The sequence below is a fragment of the Neoarius graeffei genome, chromosome 23 (assembly GCF_027579695.1).
Source record: "Neoarius graeffei isolate fNeoGra1 chromosome 23, fNeoGra1.pri, whole genome shotgun sequence".
NCBI lineage: Eukaryota > Metazoa > Chordata > Actinopteri > Siluriformes > Ariidae > Neoarius > Neoarius graeffei.
Genome location: NC_083591.1, coordinates 55,466,340 through 55,490,590, shown reverse-complemented (window position 1 = coordinate 55,490,590; position 24,251 = coordinate 55,466,340). Strand labels below are relative to the sequence as shown.

At 40.5% G+C, this 24,251-nt stretch overlaps 1 protein-coding gene across 2 annotated transcripts; it reads right to left on the bottom strand.

Moving 5' to 3' along the window:
* Positions 1-3,672: 3,672 nt before the first annotated feature.
* gnb4a (guanine nucleotide binding protein (G protein), beta polypeptide 4a) lies at positions 3,673-23,987 on the bottom strand. Of its 2 annotated transcripts, none has more exons than XM_060906456.1 (10): positions 23,788-23,987; positions 20,207-20,321; positions 18,719-18,757; positions 15,920-16,026; positions 10,909-10,972; positions 10,646-10,808; positions 10,469-10,535; positions 9,922-10,123; positions 6,799-7,015; positions 3,673-6,688 (listed from the first exon to the last, which is right to left on the bottom strand). In XM_060906456.1, the coding sequence occupies exons 2-10, from the start codon at positions 20,261-20,263 to the stop codon at positions 6,582-6,584; spliced, it is 1,023 nt and encodes a 340-aa protein (XP_060762439.1). In that variant the 5' UTR covers positions 20,264-20,321; positions 23,788-23,987; the 3' UTR covers positions 3,673-6,581. The 2 variants fall into 2 exon arrangements, with proteins under 2 accessions (XP_060762439.1, XP_060762440.1); XM_060906457.1 differs by having other exon boundaries at positions 23,792-23,987.
* Positions 23,988-24,251: the final 264 nt, after the last annotated feature.

Genomic DNA, 24,251 nt, shown 5'->3' with positions numbered 1-24,251 from the left:
AATGTGTAAATTGTGAATTATTTTGGGTATATTTAAAAAAAACCCTTTGATTCTAATACATTTTGTGAAAAAGATAAATATTTGAATACTCTTTTTAAAAGTCTTTTTGCTAGGTACAAAATGTATGCAAATAAATAAGCACTAATTATATCGTTTGAGACAAAAAAAATTTCTTACCAAGAATTTATTGCTTCTGGAATTTTTTTTTTTTTTTTTAATACAGGCAGTCTGTACTCTGGTTTACTGTTTTCAGAAGATAATTTGAATCTTTCAGGATGATCAAAACAGGGTAAAAATCCTGATCAATGACCCATGGAGAGAAATTTGTTTAGTTCATTTTATTTTATTTTTCCAAAACAGAATTATATACTTTTGAAGAAAAGAAAATTTAAATATTTATTTAATTACTGAGCAATTTAATGTAAAAAAAAAACCCCACTAAGAATCACTCGGTTATCAAAAGATTTACAAAAAAAAGTTTTATACTATGTTTTAATTTAATCCATTTAAAAACTCCAAGAGAGGAATCTGGAATGTTTATTTATTTAAGGTTTAATTTGAAGGTGAATCAGTAAAGACTAAATGCTTAGATCTTTGTTTCATGAATTTAAACTTTTCAAGAACTATAGCAAGTAATTTGAGGTTTGTTCTTATTTTAAGATTTATGAATGAGTAAAACTTCGTCGTCAGCGCCCTCTAGTGGCGCCTTTAGGAACTGCGTGGGCTCAGTGGCAGCAGCTGTGCTCTCAGGTTCTAAAGGTCATCAGGCGCATCAGTGCAGGAGCTCCGTGTCACTGCTGAGCTTCCTGTGTGAGAGCTCAGGTGGGGCTTTCCAACATCAACTAGTCTCACACACACTTCATCTGTGTAATTTTCTTTAGATAAAATACTAATCTACTTCAGAAACAGACATGCAAGAGTGTAGGTGTGTGTGAAAGCAAGAGTGTTTCTACTTAAATGAGGATACAGTACAATCAAAGAAACACACTGATGTCATACAGGCTACAGTACAATCTGATTCAAAATGGTGCAAGCTTCCCTGGGAAGCCACGACCCCTTCACTATTAATATAACAGCTGGCCACGTGTGTATCATCACCACCACAACCCTAACTGTCAGTTATTTAACTCATTTGTATCTGTGATGAATAAAACTGCTATTCATCGTATGAATTCGCCAGCAGCGGAGAGTTTTTAATCCAGATTAGGTTCTCATGAAGCCATTTGTAATAATGGTTGAGTCTGGTTTAAAGCAGTGAGATTTTAAAAAGTACTATATAAATATTATTACTATTACATGTAATGGCACAGTCACATCATCTTGACTGACAAAACCAAAGAAGGTGGTGAAGATGATGCCATTATTTATGGGCTGGTAACTGGTTATAAGGCAGTACAGTAGGTAGCTTGAGTTTTTGGTAAAAAAAAAAAAAAAAAAAAAAAAAAGTGTTTAATGAGGCAGCCATGATTTAAACAGTATCAGTTTGATATCTTGAAGTAAACTATAAAAAAGTAAACTGCAGGCAAAAAAGTGTTAAATTATAACACGCACACTTGGTAGAACTGGTGGATTTTTCTTAGAATCAAAATCTGAAAATTGAAAGAAAAAAACAATTTCATTTTGAAAACACAAATACCCACCTTCCTTTGATTTTCCCCTTACACTAATTTAATAAATCAACACTGATCAATTTCCACAAGTGTCAGCAACTGTACAATTGATTTCTTTTTCTTTCTCTCACAGAGATTCTGAAGGACGAAACAGATTTACATCACACTTTCAGTTTCAGGTCGCTGTTTCTTGGCAGCGAACATGACACATATTTCATCTAAATTTCTGCGATGATGAAACTGCAGCTGAGTGTTTTATCAACCTCAAACCCTGCACACTATTTTCAAAAAAAAAAAAAATCAGCCACAGGGACACACACAATGTTACAGTCATGAACACTGGCTCCATTAGAATTACAGAAACCGAAAAACTGAAAATTGGAGCTTGTTTCTCATCACAGACTCTGTGTGTGTGTTTTTATATACTACTGGGGACTAAATGTCCCTACAAGGACAGTAAAACCTGACAACTTCGACCTCGGAGACATTTGGATGGTCCCCTATAAGGATTTTTTTTTTAAAGCAAAAATTAAGAGCGAGCCAAAAAGTTTCCTTTTCATTACTGAGGTTGAGGTGCAGCCACAGCATGAACTGCAATAATTGTCAATGAAAGGTCCTCACAGGGATAGTGAAACAAACGCGTGTGTTCACCGCAGCACAGATTTCCCTTCATACACACGCTGGTGGAAATGAGGACTTCTGTGAATTTGAGCTACAAACATCCATCACTTGGGATTTCTGATCTTGCACAGTCAATGAATGTCGCTCTGTTAAACACTTCCGTTAGTTTGCACAGGAAGTTACACAAGTTCTGTAGGTCCATTGTTTACTTGGAGAGTAAATAAAGGAGGCTTTTCTAATTCATTATTTGCTTTGAAATGAAGGAAACTTTTGTTTTATTGGAGGATGGAGCTGAACTTTCTGCAACAGTGTTGACCCTGTGTTCACACCAGCAAGTGACAAAGCAGCAGACAATCGTTCATTTTCTGTATTAAATCAATCTACTCTGATACACCAACAATCTCTGCTACTACTTTCCAAGCTTTATTTTAATCACATATCTATACGCGTGTGTACACATACACACTTGCTTGATGACGTCGTATATGATAGAATAAAACAGGATAAGTTTTTCATCCATTTTGTGTGAAACTGTAAATAGGAACCAACTGCAGATAGGAAGTAAAGTTGCGAGTTGGGAACTGAAGAGCAAGCCACAGAATTGGTCAGAGAAAATGAACGGTCTGATTTCTACACAAATTAAAGTATGACGCAGTAAAGCAACAAATCCAAATGTTTGGCTCAAAATGATTCCTCTGACCGACTGGCAGTGCACGTGGTCTGACGTTTCTTCAGTTCCCTACTCATAACTTCACAACGTACCAGCAATTAGTTTTAAAAAATTTACTGTCTGATCTGTACAAATGGAAGAAAAACTTAACCATGATCTCATCTTGGGTCATCTGAATGGCAATGCAAACTAGGGCACTCGATACCTCCACCAAACTACAGATCAACGTCAAAATCAAAGTTACTTGAACCGAGGATAATACTAAAGCTGTCCACCAAATTTCATCCAAATCTGTTCAATACTTTGAGTTACATTGGGAACAGACCCCAAAAAAAAAAACCTGGATATGCGCATATGTATAGTTTTATACATCTCCAGATTTGCATCCAAATCTAAATCAATTGTTCCTTGGGCCATGGATCACATTCATCACAATTTCATCAGAATCTGTTCACTACTTTGAGTTACATTGGGAACAGAAACAAAAACAGACAAAAACACATTTTTTGGGGGGGCGTGGAAGGATGTAGCAGAGATTGGTGCCTCTAGCGAGTGCTTTACTAATCCAAAAAAAAAAAAAAAAAAAAGACGCTGTTACGAAGTTTAGCACGCAACATCTGTTTTGCTTGGTAATTTTTTTTTTGAGTAATGCATTATTCATCAGATTAAGAACCTGTTATTTTATTTATAGTAGTTTCAGCTAGTTTGGTGACTTCCGTTTTTTGTTGCTGCTTTTACAAAAAAATAAAATAAAATAAGCGCACACATTCATTCCATGTTTCAGTTGGTTTTAATGTTTGTATTTGTGTTATAAAAATTAAGACATGAGCTGAATTGCAGGGAAGAAGAAAAAAAAATCCATCTTCAAATCCAGAAGAAGAAAAAAAAAACCTGCTAATTTTCTGGCTTAAAACAGAACACAGATTCAGGATATATATACACACATTTTTAGACTAAAAACTGATTCATCACAGCAGGTCAAAGTGTGCATCCATTTGACGCCTTACTCAAGATTTTTTCATGCCAGAGTTAACAGTTTGATTCAAGAAGGAGGCCTAGTTCATAGAACACACAAAAATAAAAACCCACCAGTAGATGAGAAATTAAACCAAAATCATTTAATTAAAAAAAAAAAAAAAGAGGGGGAGGAAATCAGCCTTCATTTCGACTAGCTGGCACGAAATTAAGACAAAATCAAGTGAACAACAGTTAAGGCTTGTTCTCTCGACACAGGAAGGAGCGTCCGTGTCGTTTTATATCAAAGCTCATCTCACTTTTTTTTTTTTTCATTTTATTAATTTTTTTTTTTTTTTGGGGGGGGGGGGGGGGGGGAGAGAAGATATCATAGAAGCTTGTGGCCGTAGAAAACCGTAAAGATCCTCCATGCTCGCTCTCTCCACATGATGCGATTCAGTTAAGTAGATACGTGAACATTTATCATTACATGGTGTGTTAATACCGCTACAGTTTCACCTCAAAATACAACACTGCCCTCAGCATTTTGCATTTCTTTTAAAACATTTGGCACTGAAATTAGGCGATACGATTAGATATTGTGACTTATACCACAGTGATGCTGAATTCTTGATGTTTAAAAAAAATAAAATAATAAGATTTGATTGGTCAGGTGGTGTTGAACAGCTCGAACAGTAAAGCTGCTGCAAAATCATTACAACCTTAAACTGGTAATCATCTACAAATCAGTCCGTCATCACCAAGACTCCATTCATCGTCGTGTCTGAATACAAGTAGCTGATTGGACGTTTCCTTTTCTCTCTCTTTTACAAAGTATTTTTATAGAGCATTTTATTAAAAAAAAAAAAAAACCTTCACTGATATCAGCGTATATCCCATGAGTAGAGAAAAACAAAATGGCAGAGCATGTTGCTGAACCAACCGAGGATGAAATAACTACTTAATACCAAAGCAACAAAATACGGAAAAAAGTATTTGATGGTAAGAACAGTGGGGTTTTTTTCCAAGAATTATACCATTTCACAAATTGCTCCTGTCCTTTCACGGATTTGTTTACAAGTAGAAATGATCAGATGTTTTGTATAAAGTTATCAAACTTGCAAAAAAAAAAAAGTCCCGTTTCCCAAAATCCAATGAATGTGGATAGAATAAAAGTTATTCCACTCAATCTTGCTATGCACCTTGTTGGCTATCAGCTCATGTACGACTCGATTTTGTGGAATAACTTAATTATATTGCGGATTGACAAAAAAGCATCAATATTTTTATAACGCTATCCGATTGCATCACTAGTTGACAAGCAAAATTTCACGTTATATCCGTTTCTAGTTATGGAATGTCCATGAAACTTACTTAGTTCCTGTTCTCACTTGCGTTCTAGCAGATATAAACAGTCACTCCCTCACCAGCTGCTCTTTTTTCCTGTCTTTAGTCCTTAATTTTTGGGGGGGGGGGGGGGGGGGGTGTCTTGGCATGTTAAATAAGCAACTCCTCTGTCCTGATGACTCTCTCATGCCCTGACTGTTACACAGCACTAACACTGGAGGCTCCTTCCATAAACGTTAAATGATCTCATAGAAAACGCCCAGATTAGACAGACACTTTCTTTGTTAAGCTGCATATTCGTAATCCATTTTTATTAGACTCAGATTGGATGTCCTGTGTACGGTGGTATACGATAAGAATAGCATTCATTCTACACAGCATGTACATTATTTGTAGTTGTGCTAAAAAAAAACAACAGTAATCAAAGATAGAGTCCCAAAAAAAAAAAAAGCCATCAGGATGTTAATACCACAATATCAGCATCTCATCACCCATATCGCCGACTCATGAGTTTTTCTTCTGCCATACATGACCAATACCGGTACTCCAAGTGTAACAGAGACAGAATCTAACGTGTCTAATGTTAAATCCTTCAACACAACGGCATTCAGCTGCAATACTGCACAATGGCGCGGCGAGCAAATACTATCCACAGGTACCGGGCCCCAAGACAGACGGACTAATGCCCTGAATCACCACATCGCAAAGGCATTTAAGTGTCACATGACGCTCTCCAACACATCTCACATGCTCCTTCACATAAAACGACACTTCAGACATCTAACACGGACCCATGAGTGGCACGGGTCGACTTCAGCACCTAGAAACCGCACAGCGGGCCAGCAGCTTGTTCACGGAGGAGTCCAAACTGCTGGCAGTGCTTCTGTGTGTGCAACAAAAACATGAAAATCATAGAAAAATCTGTAAATCGGGGGGGGGGGGGACAAAACAAAAAAAAAAAACACGACTGAGACATCCAACACACCCACCATAAAAATTTCGCACGACATCCAAACCAAACACTGCAAGTGTGTACATTTCACATACAAGCACAGAGAATAGCAAAGGGTATATACACAAGAGTCTATTCCTTAGGATTTTTCAGATTAGGAGGCCACAGAGAGAGAGACAGACAGAGAGAAGGGAAAAAAAAAAAAAAAAGAGGGAGAGAGAGCGAGTTCTCAGAGAGAGCTCTGCCTCACTCGTCCTCTGGAAACAGGAAGTTGGATTGGCGCCAAAGGGAAAGGCTCTAGTAAGGGAAGATCACCTGGAAAAGGAAGGCTAAAAGAGGGGGAAAGGGTTCCTCTGTGGACTCAGGCCGCTACAGTGACTGTGATTGGTCAGAGTGGCACATCAATCTCCAGTCCTGTCCAATCAGGTCAGTTCCATATCCTGAGGAAGCTGTCCCATGAGCCGGTGGCTACGGCCATGCCGTCGTTGGTCACACCTAAACAACTCACCCTGTTATCATGTCCAGCCAAAACGCCTGCAAAGGAAAGAAAGTCAGTCAGTCAGTTCAAAACACTTGTGTTAACACTGGATTTTTGGGCTACAAGACAAATCACGTCTCTGTAGCACTTTGCGGCGCAGACCCACCTGCACGTTCTCCCTTCAGCGTGTCCCACACGTTGCAATTGAAGTCGTCGTAACCGGCGAGGAGCAGGCGGCCGCTTTTGGAGAAAGCCACGGACGTGATGCCGCAGATGATGTTATCGTGAGAGTACATCATGAGCTCCTGATCGGCACGCAGATCGAACAGGCGACACGTAGCGTCATCTGAGCCGGTCGCAAACGCATTCCCGTTCGGGAAGAACTGGGAGATGGGAGGGGTTGAGAGAGAGACGGAGAGACACACGCCACAATATATTCATCTCTGCTATAGGAGTGTACACAAGTGAAATCTGTGTGTTTTAGTCATGACCGCTTCCTCCACCTTCAGTAAAGACTTATGATTTCCACATCATACATCACACCAATGAGAACAGAATGTGTGACTGGGCAATCAAAACATATTTTATTCTCATTTCAGTTCTTTCCGAGTGCCCTGACTGTACTTCCCTTTAAGCCGCTGTGCACATGGGACAGGTCCAAGTTACTACTTTTATAAGTAACGAGACCATCAATGACAGCGTAGCTCACTCCGGCCCCGTCTAGTCCAGAAGGAACAATCTAAAGTGGGCCACCCTTGTGCAATAAATGTTGCAAGCTATAGCCACCCTAGGAATACAGACCTATTAGCCAGAAAGAATCCAAAACAGCAAGGAACTGACTGAGAAGAAGCATTTTTTTTGTTGTTGTTGAACTGCTCATTAAGGCTTAATTAGTCCATAACTTCATTAACAATTGTAATTCAGCAAATCTGAGTAGAAGTTACATGCACCCTAGGTACCTTCATGCCAGAAAGAATCAAAATCAGTGAAGAGATGTGTAGAAACTGCTCGTTAGGGATTAATTAATTATGCCATATCTTCATTATTAATTGCAATTATGCAAATTTGGGTAGAAGCTATATGCAACTCAGGCAGACCTACCTTCCTGCCAAAAAGAAGAAAAATTGGTGAAGAATTGAGAGAGAAGCAGCGATTTTCGTGAAATATGGACAACACACGATGGCATAAGTTCACTGCCCATTGGCCGGATGAGCTAATAACAGAGGATTTCTTGCTAGTAAGCCAAACGGAGTTCATCCAAGTGTCTTTAGAGTCATTTCTGATACAATTCTAAATTTTTGCCATGGTATTCATATCTGCACTGCTACACAGTTGCACACAACAAGTTAAAATAAAAGTAGGAAATTTTAAATCCATAATTAGTTTCGTCAATTTTAAGTCTGCAGTTAAATTTTCTTTTTAATCAACTCGTACACCAGGAAAATAACATTTATTTTTTCACGGTCCGGTTTCCATCAAATCCTGCACTCTGATTGGCTGGCGAGCGGGTCCGTATCCTACGGTACGGACCCCAGTTACGGACCTCTGGTGACTCGCTCGTTCACAACATACATAGTAGCAATTTGTGTCAACATTTATTTTCGCATTTCTCAGGAGAATAGCATTAATTTTACATCATGGATAGCGATAACGACGGTGTTCACAGTGAAGGCGAGTTTTACTGCCCTAAGGAAGAAGAAATAAAAGAAAACATTTCAGGAGAAAGCTAAAAACCTCTAACTGTTGCTAACGCCAAGCAAAAACATGGCTGAATCCTGAATGACTCCTATTTGTATAAATAGGGGACTACATAGGCAGCAAAATGTAGTTTTTTTTTCCCCCTGCCATGGAAGTGCACTTGTATACCGAGGAGGAAGCAACTTGCATTACAGCCGTGAATGAGGATTCAAAATGGCGGCTCGGCTCGACTTTCCCTTTCGGGCGCTCTCGTTTTCTGTTAGAATTTGGTAAAGAAAAAAATAAATATTATTTACCACCTTAAGGTCGGTCCGTATGGTGAAATACCGTGACCTCGGCCTTGAATGCTGACCTCGGCCCAGAGGGCCTCACGCAGTACTTTCAAGACCTCGGTCACGGTATTTCATGATACGGACCTCCCAGCTGGTAAATAACATGTTTTGAGTTTTTGTTCTCTTTTTTTGGAGTAATGTGTCCATGATAGTTATGCGATTCCAAGGACCACACTGAAAATAAGTGTTTTCACCTTCATGTGTTATCCTGGTTCTTAATGTCTTTCATATACATTTGTATTTTTTTTTTTAATATTTTACATTATTCGGGGCGTCGTGGCTCAGGTGGATAAGGTGCCATACCATAAATCCGGGGACCCGGGTTCGATTCCCGATCCCTCCCTGTCTCTCTCCCGCTCATTTCCTGTCTCTACACTGTCCTATCCAATAAAGGTGGAAAAAGCCCAAAAAATAATCTTTAAAAAAAAATTTTTACATTATTCACGGAATTAAAAAAAAAAAAAAAAAAAAAAAAAAAAGACCGTGCAGGGGCGTGTCCGTCGAGAATGACATTCTGCCCATGTGCTTTACCAAAACAATTAATAGTACTAGGGGAATACACACACAAAATTGCTTGCATCCAATGATTTTTTTCCCCCCCTTTCTTTTGTGTACCAAGTTTTTTTTTTGTTGGGTTCATCTTTTACTTAACTTGCCTTATTTCTATTGTTAGAAGAATGTGAACCATCTGGGCACTGGTTTTTGCATTTTCTATTTCCATTCTAGTTTTTAGTTTCAGCCCTTATGTAACTTACAGTATTGCTACTGTTGTTCTATTAGGCACTGTTTAAGCATTTACTTCTTGCACAGTTCTTGTTTTACGCACAGTTTATTTTTAACTTGGTGCACTCTGACTTATCCTGTATTGTCATGGAGCAATTTCTGGCACAAGAATTTCCTTCGGAATCAATAAAGCTTTATCTTAAAAGCCCAACTGTTCTGTTTTCTTTCCCCATTTCAGTTTTCCTCTTTGATTATCCCCAAATGTAGCTCATCAGCTAAAACTGTTTGGTATACAACATTAAATTCTGAACTGAAACTACAAGGGTAATATTACTAGCAAACAAAAGGGCACATCATACACATCAGGAAGGCTTCAGTAATCTTAAAATGCAACATCTGGAGTGGCCTCGGATGTAACCAACACTTCAGGTTTTACAGTCACCGTTTGAATAAATTAATAATCAACACTGGACACACTTTCTAAAATTCAGCACCTGTACATTTCTCCTTGAACCATTCCTTAAGGTTACACTCACACAAACGGCGTTGATGTCGGAGACGTGACCGGTAAAGGACTGCCTGCACATGCCGTCTCGGATGTCCCAGAGTTTGGAGGTGGCGTCGCAGGCTCCGGATACGAAACTCCTGGAGTCCGGGCTCAGAGAGAGACTCATCACGTCTCCGCTGTGGCCTGAGAAGATGGTGGCCTGCTGACCGGTCTCTATATCCCACAGAGCACTGAGAAAACACCACAGACAAACAGTGAGGTGGAGCTACTAAAGGCGTGTAGAATCTGTTGAACTGTAAGCCAAAATTATTAAAAATTTATAATAAATTACTACACTGTTTTGTAATTATTTTGCGTTGCATCCAAAGACAGTTTATAATCGTTCCGAATTCTGTTCTTCACTTTCCAGTGTTTTATCTACAACTTGATTTAAACGAGTTTTAACAATAGCAAGGGTTAAATCGTCCATTTAATACAATTATATTTTATTAAACTCACAAAATGCACCATTCCTGATCACCGCCACTCTGAATCAGTGTTCTCTAACACACAGTGATGCCGTGTCCTTTACTCACCATGTGGTGTCTCCGGAGCTGGTGACAATCTGGCTATCATCCAAGAAACGACAGCAAGACAAATAACCTTATCGGAGGAAAAATAATAAATGGCAACGTTGTGAACGTCACTCAGAACCTACACTCAAGTCATAACAGCTTTGAGAACAATTAAAAACCAGCCGTTCCCGTATTTACCTGTGTGCCCGGGCAGCTCTCTGGTGACCCTGACGTTGCCCTCGCGGGTCTTCAGGCTGTAGATGGAGCAAATGTTGTCCAGGCCTCCGCATGCCACGTAGTTCCCAGATGGAGCATAGGCACAGGTCATGACCCAGGATGAGCGCAGAGGGATGGCATGGATCTGAGAACGGGGGGTGGGGGGGATTTTTAATCCTACGTGTATATTCCGCAAATTTACATCAGGACAAAGTGATCGCAAATTGTTTTTCCTCTGCACTTACCTTGTTTGTTGTGTAGCTGTCCCATATGATGAGTTTGCCATCTTGAGATGCGCTCACTAGTAGCCTACATGTGTGAAAAATAAAAGCACAAAGTCAACATCAATATACATACGCAACGCGTGTTCTAGAGTATACACTATATGGCCAAAAGTTTGTGGACACCTGACCATCACGCTTTTTTTTAACAGCCCGTTTCAAATCTTTGCTGTTATATTAAACTCCACTCTTCCGTGAATGACTTCCATCAGTGATGCTGGGTGAGGTCGTCTAGGGGTGCAGTTCATCCCAAAGGTGTTCAATGAGATTGAGTTCAGTCAGGGCTCTGTGCAGGACACGAGTTCTTCATCCACTCCAACTTTAGCAAACCATGTCTTCATAGAGTTTGCTTTGTGCACAGGGGCATCGTCATGCTGGAACAGGTTTGGGCCTCGGAGTTCCAGTGAAGGGAAATTGGGCCATTATTAAAAAATTTTCTGTTTCCGGTCCACCGGCCAGGTGAGTGCCGTTTGTGCGGTTGAATTTTTTTTTTAACACCGGTTTTTCGACATTTTTTTCAGGTTCGTAAATCTAAAATTGAACTTGACATTTACGCATTCCCAGGGCTTTCCACTAAGGCTCATACTAACCAGCCATGACAAACAAGTAGCCAGCCAGGGGGGGGGGGGGGGGAGTAAACAAAAACTCCTGTGCACGCAGTTCCCAGGATTAAATGTATTTTCCACAGACCATTTATTTATTCACTTTACTCAAATACAAAGTAAAATGGCAGTAAATCTTTCTTTTCTTGCGTATTGCATCATGAGGCGTTCCTGGCTTGTAAATCTCTTATTTTCGGTGCATGACACATTCACGCAACTGAGCATGCTATGAATTAACAACGACAACGGTCTGCAGTGGGGCTACACAAACACTCAGCGACCATTTCTCCATTTGTGTATGAAAATACACTCCAACCACTCAGTTTGGGTTCATTTACAACCAATGGTGTCTTTTGATGCCAGCACATAATTGAACGAGAGAAGACTGGTTTACCGGAGACAAAATAAGCGTCATCTCTGCTTCTGTTCCCTCCGACAGCCCTGACACACTACTGCGTCCGCCGAGCGCGCGCGCACGCACCGCATGTCGGGGCCGCGGATGAGTTACTCTCCCTTGATCAACGAAGTCGGCGGGGAATTTGTGGTTATTATCGGTACAAACAGCGCGAATCACAACTTAAATGAGTGCGGTTCAGTTTGACATTGTCAGTCCGTTAGATAAACATTTAATTTTATTAAAATCGAAAATTAATATTTAGAGCCTGTGGACTACAAAAAGAAGTCATTAAAGTAGCCGGCTGGACTTAATTGTGTGGCCGGCAGCCGGCGCTTGTGGAAAGCCCTGCATCCCGCGCAGAATACAGAATTGAATCAGCTCTGCGCATGCGCCATGCGGCACAAAAAAAATGGCAGCCACCATGAAGGAAGGAGATCCGGAATTTTCAAACATTTGCTTAAGTGTGAAATTGCAAAATGGTATTCTAGCGAACAACAAAATGGTAAAGATTCAGAAAAACAAATCATTCAGTGATCATTTTAATATTGTAATTTCATCCGAACTCAGCCTAACGGTCGATTTAGAACGACAAAAAGTCCGTATGTCGGACATTTTCGCTACGTTCACACTGCAAGGCTTAATGCTCAATTCCGATTTTTTTGTGAAATCCGATTTTTTTGTGAGGTCGTTCACATTAACAAATATATGCGACTTGTATGTGATCCTCAGTATGAACGAAAAGCGACCTAAAAGTGTTCCGCATGCGCACTGCAGGATACGACGACGTCACACGCAGTGAGCATGGCCAGTGTTTACGGAAGTAAAACCGCCCGGTTGCGGTATGACTCATCCAATCTAGTTTAAATAGCTGCACCCCCCAAATGGAAATCAGCTCCCTAACCTCTGCGTCCTTCCATTGAGAAGATTCAGAACCTTCACAGCCCGAAGCGTCCCTCGCATTGATGTCATGCGCAGGGGCGCAGATACGTTTTTTGAACTGGGGGGGGACAAAGCTGCCAGCAAACCAACCCCAACATGCCTGTCAAACTTGTTGTTAGTAACCATAGCAACCAAGCTCGAGCTCGCAACCTGTGCAGTCTGCGCAGCTCAACCAACCGAATATCAGTCTTTGTTTTGTTTTATGTGAGTTGTTGCAACTATATGTATACACTGCTGTGCACCTCAATAAACCGAATGGTAATTAGTCTTTTGATTTTTCCGTGAGGTTTGCCTTATGCAAAGAAAGACAGCATAGACGTTTTTTCCTCCCTATAAGTAGGGGGGACCGAACGAGGTGAATTTAAATATGACTCGTCCCACCCTCTATCTGCGCCTGTGATTATGCGCCATGTTGTTGTAACTTTTTTGAGAGACCCGCCGCCTACTTCAGCGCAGAATAGTGACGTTTGTGGCTTGTTGATGACGTGAAAGTCGGATGAATGCGACCTGGCGGTTCAGACTGAAGTCGCATATGAAAAGAGCGGATAGGAATCGGAATTAGCACCACATATCCAAACGGCCTGGGTCGGATTTGAAAAAAAATCGGATCTGTGTCGTTCATATTGTCAATAAAAGATCGGATACAGGTCACATATGGGCGAAAAGATCGGATTTGAGTCACTTCAGCCTGCAGTGTGAACGTAGCCTTAAAGTACCTTTGTAAAAGTTTTGCAAATGTTGCAGTCAGCATTTAAAATGCTAACTTAAAGTTTTTGTACAAGTTTCAGTTGATTAAACGGTCATATTTTATTAAATGTGTCTGCTTTTGTAATAAAAAAGTACTGAAAGAAAAAGCAAACAGCATTTCGATTTCTTATCCATCCATCCATCATATATATATATATATATGCACTCTCCAGGTTGGTGGAGAAGTCCTGCCTCAAGTGGAGGAGTTTAAGTATCTCGGGATCTTGTTCACGAGTGAGGGAAGGATGGAGCGTGAGATCGACAGGCGGATCGGTGCAGCCTCCGCAGTGATGCGGTCGCTTTACCGGTCCGTCGTGGTGAAGAAGGAGCTGAGCCAAAAGGCGAAGCTCTCAATTTACCGGTCGATCTACGTTCCGACTCTCACCTATGGTCATGAGCTTTGGGTAATGACCGAAAGAACAAGATCGCGGATACAAGCGGCTGAAATGAGTTTCCTTCGCAGGGTGGCTGGGCGCTCCCTTAGAGATAGGGTGAGAAGCACAGTCACTCGGGAGGAGCTCGGAGTAGAGCCGCTGCTCCTCCACATCGAGAGGAACCAGCTGAGGTGGCTCGGGCATCTTTTTCGGATGCCTCCTGGACGCCTCCCTGGGGAGGTGTTCCAGGCATGTCCCCCCGGGAGGAGGCCCCGGGGAAGACCCAGGACACGCTGGAGGGACTATGTCTCTCGGCTGGCCTGGGAACGCCTCAGTGTTCTTCCCGAGGAGCTGGCCGAGGTGTCTGGGGAAAGGGAAGTTTGGGCTTCCATGCTTAGACTGCTGCCTCCGCGACCCGGTCCCGGATAAGCGGAAGAAGACGAGATATATATATTAAAAAAAAAAAAAAAAATCCCTCCCTCCCGACTGAAAATTTTTTTGCTTACCCAGTGGACAGGAAACGGATTTTTTTTTTTAAGGATGGCCTTGTAACGCTATAACATACACAGACATTCTACACAATCCTGAAGAACCACATATGGATATAATGGTCAAGGGTGCACTGACTTTTGGCCATATAATGTATACAATCAGTGGAAATCTATACGTTTTGCATTAACGTAACTAATAATGGCTGATATACCAGAAATATCACTAGATCACTCAGAAAAGCGACATTGATCAGGATATTGGCCAGCCCTTATATCAAATCTCTTTTTCATTGGCTAAAAGTACATCAGATGTTAATTTAAATTAATTAAAAAATGGTAACAATAATTATAATTATGAACTACAAAAGCTTTTAAAAATATTATATAGCTTAATTCTATTTAAATATTAACCCATTAAAAAAAAAAAGCGCGCCATCCTTAAAACGTTCAGCATTTATCTAAGGTCATATACAGGTTCCATTTCTAAGGTGCTCAGATGATTCTTTATAAGTAGTGAGGAAGTTATGTAAAGGATCTCTATTTTTAAATTTTATTAAAAAGGCAGCGGTCATGCTTCTCCAAAAGTTCCAAGATTTTAAAATTGATGTTTCGCGTCTTATAGCATCTTTTTTTTTTTTTTTTAAAAAGCATTGGATCTGAAACACGAGCAGCGTAAACCGGAAGGTCATACGATAGTTTTCCTGAAAATATCACACTAAAAAGATGATCATCTTTTGTGCAACCACCTTTGCGCAGACTTCTAATTACAGATAGGCATTTGTTACCTTCATACAGCTAAATAACATGCATTTATTTCTCAGACTGATGTGCGAGTCAGTCAGTCAGCCAAGTTTCAACAGTGTTAGCTGCAATTGTGGAAACCAGCATCATCAAAAACTCCTCAACGCCAGTATTAGCATATTCTTGAGTGCATGTTCTTGATACATCTTCATAAAAGATGGTCGTGCAGCTGTTCCAGGCCCGACAGAAGAATTCAAATGAATTACAGCACAATTCTTTATGAATAATAAAAAAAGGTTTAATTCCTGATAAGTGGTGCTTACACTAGACAGATGCCCAACTAAATGCTAATTTAATTACAGCACTAGTTTGTATGTGTAGCTGACATTTAATGGCTCTAAACAATTTTTCCACCCACTGAGACGAGTCAGTTATGCACACGGCCCTGCTCGATGGAAAAACCACCGAGTTCGAGCAGAGAGAGGTGTGTGTGTGTGTGTGTGTGTGTGTAGGGTAATCTCAGGCCACCATTGAGTTGTGAGCAGGTTGCTGCATTATTCATCGAGTATACACTGACAGAGCCGCAGGGTTTCCTCTGAGGGAACCCGCCCATCCTCCTACTCTCCTCTGAACTTTCTCTTCCTCTCTCTAGCACACGCTCCCTCCATCTCTCAGTGTACTGACCTGGAATCAGTCGCCCAGTGCATGGCGTAGATTTTGGCTAAATGACCCCGCAGGGTTCTTCTCGTGCGCATCTGGATCCTCCCCACCGAATCCAGCCCAGCTGTGATCTGCCAACACAGAAGTGGAGAGAAAGAATCAGCATAAGGGGGAAAGGAAAAAAAACCCCACAATATGGAAATGTCTGAATGGCAAAGGGCAGGGCTGTGATGATGAAATGATAAAAAGTACAAAATGTACTCCAGCTAACAAAACGTACGACAGTGAGCTCATTGCACGCAATCGAAAATCCATCTAAAATTAGCATCAGGACTGGTGTGGAGAGGTTGTTTAGTTGGTGGCGCTGCAACGCTTCAATTGATGAGAAAGGCACAACGCTATCCTGCATCATTCCTTCCATTTATTCAGACAACACGGGTTCTTGATAAGCAACTATTTTCCATCCAGGCTGAAATATATACACAACAAATAATATACGGGAAAAAGCTTTTATTGTGCTTTATTTTAAATGTTATATTATAAGCCTATATTCCTGCTGAATTCGTAGAGTCAATTCTGATTGGTCAGATTAAGGTGTGGGTTAATTTTCTGACAGTACTGCAGGAGTAAAACATGTTTACATTCATACACCAATACATTCTAACATCACTTCTATAGTAACAGCTTTTAAAAAGTGCATCATTAACAGTATTTCTGGATTTTGCAGTAACATAAGTTGAGTTTTTCTTAGGCATGTAGCAATTCAATTCACAATATTGGGTTGACGGTTCAATTATCCCCATGATATTTTTGAAAGAGATTAAATTAAGCAAATTTTATTAAAAATGCAACCTTTAAGTTCCTATTCTTAAAATCAACAAATATTCCTTTTCCTAACCCCACACACACACAAAAAAACCCCAAACATTTCATTTTCTTAATAACCAACAACTCTTTACTCACATTTAGAAAGGTTGGAATAAAATAATTTACCAGCTGGGAGGTCCGTATGGTGAAATACCGTGACCAAGGTCTTGAAAGTACTGAGTGAGTCCCTCTGGGCCGAGGTCAGTATTCAAGGCCGAGGTCACGGTATTTCACCATACGGACCGACCTTAAGCTGCTAAATAATATTTTTTTTTATTCTTTACCAAATTCTAACAGAAAACGAGAGCACCCGAAAGGGCAAACCGAGCCGAGCCGCCATTTTGAATCCTCATTCACGGCTGTAATGCAAATTGCTTCCTCCTCGGTATACAAGTGCACTTCCATGGCAGGAAAAAACTACATTTTGCCACCCATGTAGTCCCCCATTTATACAAAATTGAGTTATTCAGGATTCAGCCATGTTTTTGCTCAGCGTTAGCAGCAGTTAGAGGTTTTTAGCTTTCTCCGGAAATGTTTTCTTTTATTTCTTCTTCCTCAGGGGAGTAAAACTCGCTTTCACTGTGAAGACTGTCATTATCGCTATCCATGCTGTAAAATTAATGCTATTCTCCTGAGAAATGCTGGCAAAAATTTATAAGACTTTTTATAATCTTATAAATCTTATTAAAAAAAAAAAAAAGATAAATGTTGACAAAAAAAAAAAAAAAGCTACGTTTGTTGTTGTGAACGAGTGAGTCATCAGAGGTCCATAACCGGGGTCTGTATCATAGGGTACGGACTCGCTCGCCAGCCAATCAGAGCACGGGATTTGATGGAAACCAGAACGCGAAAAAATAAGAAATAGCATATTAACTAAAATATTCCTTTAATTGAAAATGTAAAAAAAAATATCAATTTGGCCATTTTAAAATAAACTTATGAACATTTGTACTTCCTCCATTTGCTTCTCTTTTTTTGTACATTTTCATGGCATTAGAGCCGTTTTACTTCCACCTAGGGTGAAGTCACATGCATTCCTGCTATTGTAATGTTACTGCCCCCTTCTGCTGTGTAATTCATGCAATTACAGCTAGGAAAAACTAAGATTAAGCAACCTGATCATCTCGATTCATTTTTTAAAAAATTTCAATCAATTCGAAGAGTCATGAATTTGTATCATGACCCATCACACGATGCATTGTTACATGCCTAATTTTTCTCTTATTAACTTCGGGGGGGGGGGGGGGGGGGGACAACTATCCATAGCTATTACAACAAGTGAGAACAGACAGCAACTTGTTTCACAGACGTTCTACAACGTTAAATGCAACTGTAGGAAAACGGAGAAAAACAATACTGTGGTGTTCTTGGATTAGAAAAGAAATTGTAGTTGTTGGAAAACTGTTGTGGTATAAGAGGAATAAAACACTTCAAGAAAACAAATATAAAAGAAAATAATCAACTTTGCTATGGGAACTGTAGCTGTCACACAGGGCTACATCATGCCAGATAATCGTTGATTAATTTCCTACAGCAGCACACCTTGTTGGGTTTTCGTTCTTTACTTATCGAGATCTTTAATGAACAAAATGGCTCAGGCCTGTCTTCCATCAAATGTGTAAATCTGAGTCTATAAAGGAATCTTGGACTATAAAGGAAATAAATAAATACAGAGGAGGAAGTTAAAACTTGTACACAAGTAGCACATGACTTAATGAAGTCGATACGAACTGGTACCTTTAAAAAAAAAAAAAATTATCCCAGTCCCATCACTGTCAAATATATTTACATAAGGAAATACGATCACGATTATAATACAAACGAATGAAAACACCAACTCGACAGCCAGAAAGAATCCGAAGAGAGAGAGTCATCAAACCAGTGTGGCAGGTGTGCGCGCACATGCAGGCGGGCGGGGACTGATGATGAAGCTTTCACGTGTGCCAATTTGCTTACCTGGGACAAACTGGAGTCGCTGCACGCTTTCCTGGCATCCTGCAACACACAGCAAGAAGATTACAGGAGAATTAAAAAAAAAAAAAATCATTCAAACAAATTTCGCAGTTAAGCAAAATGTATTCAAACAATGATCCCATTTTAAAGAAATTATGTAGTGAAATTGTAGGGAGAGTCTCAGTTTACAAATCAGAGTGAAAAATCCTCCTCTTCCTCTGTATTCATTCAAGAGATGTCAAACCATTCTACGCTGGCCACTAGGGGGAGCTCCAGGCTCACAAACCTAGCTATATCCTACAAACTAGCAAGAGAACGCATACAAAACCATCCATCAGATAAACACCACATCCTCCCACTAAAAAAAAAATTTAAGTAAACAGCTGAGATGTGCTCCGTTTCATTTTAGCTGAATCAAGACAAATATTTAAAGCTCACTGAGAATCGAAGACAGATTCAGGAGCTGCGATTAGGAAAGAACGGCCATTCCTCAATCCTAATGGTAGTCGCTAAATCACTTTGCTCTCATTTGCATACAATAACATTTTGCTCGACTCGGTCCTGTTCACACCTGGTATTAACATCGATCTCGAGTGAACACTGAATGCACAGATGCTCACACCTGGAATTTTAAAAGCATCTCCAGTGATCACTCGCAACTGGATTTCATGCATCCTTTCTACTTCAGGCACATTTATTACACCGCTCTTCTGCATCTCTAACGTACCCGTTTCAAATATTTCAATCACGTGATCTGATAACGAAACTTAGGAACGAACGGGAGATAGAAAAAGGCGGCGATGGAGAGCTCTAGCATGGTTTCGAAACAAAGAAATTGAGGGACCCCAGCGCCTTGGTAATGGGTCTCCAATGTATAATGTATAGTCTAGAAAAGAAAAAAAAAAAAAAAAACTTCTGGAATTGGATGTGCCTCTGAACCTGTACATTTCAGAAAAAAGTGCCTCAAGTGACCTCTCCATTGAGATTTTTATCATCAATTCTATGAAAATTACACATGAAGCAGTAAAGCAACAAATCCAAACGATTGGCTTGCATGAGTTCTCGGACCAATCTCAGCAACCAAGGTTCAAAGTTTCCTGAATTCCCCTCTCAGGTTTGATGCACAAAAATGGAAGAAAACTACAAGCTTGGTTTCATAGTATCCAGTCTTGTATGACCTCTCGTTAAATATGTATTTAAAAAAAAAAACTTGGAAGGAAGCAGCACAGATCGTTCGTGCTCGTCAGTGGATGTCTCCAGGACAGTCAGCTTGCTTTGCTAATCTGCCAAGAAAGCCAGAAGCTAGCACAAAGCCAAGCACGTGGCATGCAAATCAAACTCGTGTACAACTCCTCGTACAATGGACTGCAGGTGCTACATTTTACATACTAAAGGAAGGGAGCGTGAATGCAGTAGCGGCTCAGTGGTTACGACTGTTAACCTCGTCGTTTTGAATAAACGGTGAAACGTCAACCCAGTGGCCGGACTCACTCGGATCTGATTGCGCAGCTGCTCGGCCTCCTGCCGCAACTGCTCCAGCTCGCTCATGATCCTCCGCTGAGGGCTTCACTCCTGCTTCACTTCTCACGCTGATAAACACGCAGTCCTGCAAAGCAAACAATCTGTTCAATCACCAAAAAATATGTTTTAATTAAACATTCATTTAAAAAAAACAAAACAAAAAAAAAGGTGCTTTTGTTCCAAGAAACTCTTTATGAGCAAAGTAAGGTTCTTTTTTTCATCCTGTGATGGCTGTAGGTTTGAATGTGTTACATAGCTGCGTATTTAAACAATTCAATTCAACAACTTCCCTTAGACTTTCTTTGCAAGTGGGATTAAAGGTGCACTATGTAGGATTCAATAAATTGAAAGCCCCTCCCTTTTCATGCGTGTATTAGAATGTACCGTGCTGACCAGACACCTATAGCATACCTCTAATAAATACTTATTCATACGCCTTGCTTTTTCTCGTGCTAAATAAATATAAAGCTCCATTTTTCTAAATTTGGGTTCTCTAACTCGTTAGCCAGCACCAGAAAACACATTCACTTCACACTTATTATCCTTCCGGTGCTTCCTTCTGGATTCACACTGACACTTGTAAAAACACAAAGCGTGAAATAAGCTCTCTCGAGGTTTGTTCATTCTTGGCTATTATAGCAGCAGCTCCGTGAAAGTGGACCTGCAGCGGAGAAGCGCTTATTCAGAGCAATGTACAACATACCCAGAGCAGCCTGGGGACCAGGTGCCTTGCTCAAAGGCACTTCAGCCATTCCTGCTGGTTCAGGGAATTGAACCAGCAACCTTTTAGTCCCAAAGCCGCTTCACTAACCATTAGGCCATGGTTTCTCCACATCTATAGATCTGAAGGACTCATTCCAAGTTTACAAAAACGCATCGATTAGACGTTACAGAAAATTATATGCCAATTAAAAAAAAAAAGCTTTATGGATACTATATTCCATTTCCACTAACAGAGCCTAAATCCTACATAGATGACCTTTAAAATACAGGCCTTCCATCCTTTTCTCAGTACAAGGAAGGTGCCATTGAAATTCTTGCCTATGCATTTTTTTTAAATCCTCTTTCCTTTTACCATTTTCCCACTCCCAAAATAAAGGACTAGTGCACAGTATCTTTAAATACATAATCTTTCTCCCCTTTCTCTGTCCAATTTGTTCTCCAATTCCTGCCTACTATCATATGACAGCTACTATCTGGGAAGGGTGGAGCACATGCTTCCTCCGAGGCACGTGAAACCAGCCGTGCTGCTCTGAGCAAAGTGCTATCCACCCTCTTCTGCATACTCAATGACAGGGGACACAGAGTACACCCCTCTCACCAAGGGTGCACAGCCAATTATGCTGTCTTGGACTCCTGATGGCTGTGGCATCTTCAGGATTTGAAGATTTTTCTGTTGTGTCGCTCAGGAATGTGGCTCCATCAATTTTTTTTTTTTTTTATTAAAACAGACCCAGCAGTCCCGCCAAACTGTTTTCTACTGGCTCATAAGACAGAGGTTTGTAAACTCACAGGTCAAAGTTCACCAAGATAAAGTCGGTGTGAAATGAAAGTATCCACTTCCAGAAGCAAAAGCAAATTTTAACTCCCATTTATGTATTGTAACTGTAAATGCTACAGCTAAACTGGAAATGGACGTACATACACAACAACCCTAAGTCAATTGTGAAAACAAAGCTCATCGAAAAGTTTATCCATAACTTATACATGGAGTGGGTCACGATCATGAAACACATGCATTACGATACCAAGATTAATATCTTTCACAGAAGTTAAACGTTAAGAGAACCATCTGATTAAGAGACAAAATGTAAATGATTCCATGGGTAATTCAGATTTTTCAGCATTCCAGGATACATAAACACTAGCCTGGGCCCGCCCATCCTAAGCGTGACGCAACACGAGGGCCTGTTCCGAGCTTAGTCTGGCCAGGCAGGCTATCTACAGCATTTCCAAGCTCCCGAAAAATCGGGAACCAATCAACTTTGAGCATCTCCAACGGCCCTGGGTAGAGGCGTGTTCAAGGCACTGACGTAGTAGAACTGCGACCAGAAGCCATAGATTGTTTACAGAATCTATGCCTGAAGCGCTTCATTCACGCGTCCGCATCTATTACGCATAGATGCTGTATTGAAAGCATTCAACGGGAAGTTCTCATTGAAAACGGAGCAAAGAGCAGCCCTGGAGGTATTTATTGAAAGGAAGGATGTTTTCGCCTTGCTCCCGACCGGCTTCGGTAAGAGTTTAATCTACCAGTTAGCCCCGTTGCGTCGCATACATCAGAGGAAAGAGTGATGTGATTGGTTTAAGCTTCGTCACAGCCTTTTCTGGCTTCGACCAGTAGCAAACTGAGGCATTTCAGGGAGGCGGGTCAACCACGGGCTCTGGGAAATGGTTTGGCTTAATAGCTTGGCCAGACCAAATGCTCGGAAAGCTTTGAAGTCGCGTTAGCCAGGCTACATAAACACAGCCATTATGGGGCGACCAAAATCAGACAGGAAGAAGGAAGTCAAGTCAACCATCTTGTGCTTGACTCAATCCCAAAGTTAACACCAGTCTGAATATTTCTATTAAGTGGCTGTGCGATGGCGTACGGGCTTCTTCCCGTAGAGATGGTGTTTAACTGCCTTCAACAAACCCCATGTCGGCTTCGCTTGACAAACAAACAAGCTACACATCCAAGTCTGTGATCCAACATGGATGATTTTTGAGAAGTGCCACCAGTCGTCTTGAAGTTTTTGCTAGCGCCACCTGTAGTACTGGAGAGCCCTTCCATGTACGCCACAGCTGATATGAAACTGCAATCAGCGTGCCATCATGCAAGCTCACAAAAGTGGTTTTGTCAGTCCTTGCAGACGCCGTCCCGTCACTGTCTCTGTCGGAAGTACATTCTGTGCCCTTCGGTGCACTTTAGCCCGAGTTTCTGAATTTCTAAGAACCACAGAGCTGCAGTGCTTCAAAAACAGGAAGGAAGGAAAGAAAGCTGCTTCTTCCTCAGCAAGCATTTCACAGGAGGAAAAATACAAACAGATCAAGATCAAATTCACTCAATATTCATCTTAATAATGTATGTGCTTTTCTAAATATTAAGACATGCACAGACTTTGACTAAAAAAATAAAATATGATTCAGAAGTCAGTATTCAAACTTCAGGCATCATAGAAGAGGTTTGATTCAGTATCAGATTAATAAAAGATCCATAATCTGAGCAACAAACCGTTAATAATGGTGAAAGAAGGCTGACAAGGACGCTACATAAACACTGCCTATATATATTATATTTGCCCCCACCTAGCTAAACTAGCTAACTAACCAACCCATAAAGATAGAGCTACAAATTCCAAACCACATGTTGCTTTCCAATTCCATAACGTCAAACTGACAAACCATGAACAATTTTCCGTCTTCTTCTTCCAAAAGGACAAAATATTAAGTTAATATCCTTTAATTCAGCGCTCCTACTCTGACTAGCAACACTTTTACCAGCTTACTGCTTGCTAACAGTAGCTTAGCTTGCTACGCTAATGGTTTACCGTTTGAACTGGCCTTACCTACTGTTGATAGCACTCAAGATCCGGCAGAGCTTCCGTCAGTTCGTCGTCATGTTTTAGCAGATTATTTTAAAAATACAATTCGCTCATTTTTGTTTGTTATGTCCAAAAAAACAACAAGGCCTCAGGCGCCAAATTTTGACGCGAATCTGACCAATTCATACCGGGATTACACCACCACACCCATACTGATATTGGAGTAGAGCAACAATCAGGCGAAGGGGGGAATCGACAAAACTAAACGAAACGTTTTATTACAAACGCGTTAGAAATAGTAAAAATCGATCAAAAATAGAAACAATATAAAGAATATTATACGTTTCAGTGCATTTTTTCCTGAATAATCGTGATTCTTAACCAGGTATGCACTATGAATCAGTTATTAACCCCCTGTTATGAGAATGGTATGGTCCATCAGCTTCCTCAATTATCAAAATGACTGAACTAGCGTAACGGATGGATGA

Excerpts from the sequence above, each read along its gene's own strand:
- gnb4a (XM_060906456.1), bottom strand. The coding sequence starts at position 20,263 with ATGAGCGAGCTGGAGCAGTTGCGGCAGGAGGCCGAGCAGCTGCGCAAT. Across the intron at positions 18,758-20,206 it reads AGCTGCGCAATCAGATCCGA|GATGCCAGGAAAGCGTGCAG; the intron begins GTGAGTCCGGCC and ends TGTGTGTTGCAG. Across the intron at positions 6,689-6,798 it reads GCTGAAGGGAGAACGTGCAG|GCGTTTTGGCTGGACATGAT; the intron begins GTGGGTCTGCGC and ends TTTCCTTTGCAG.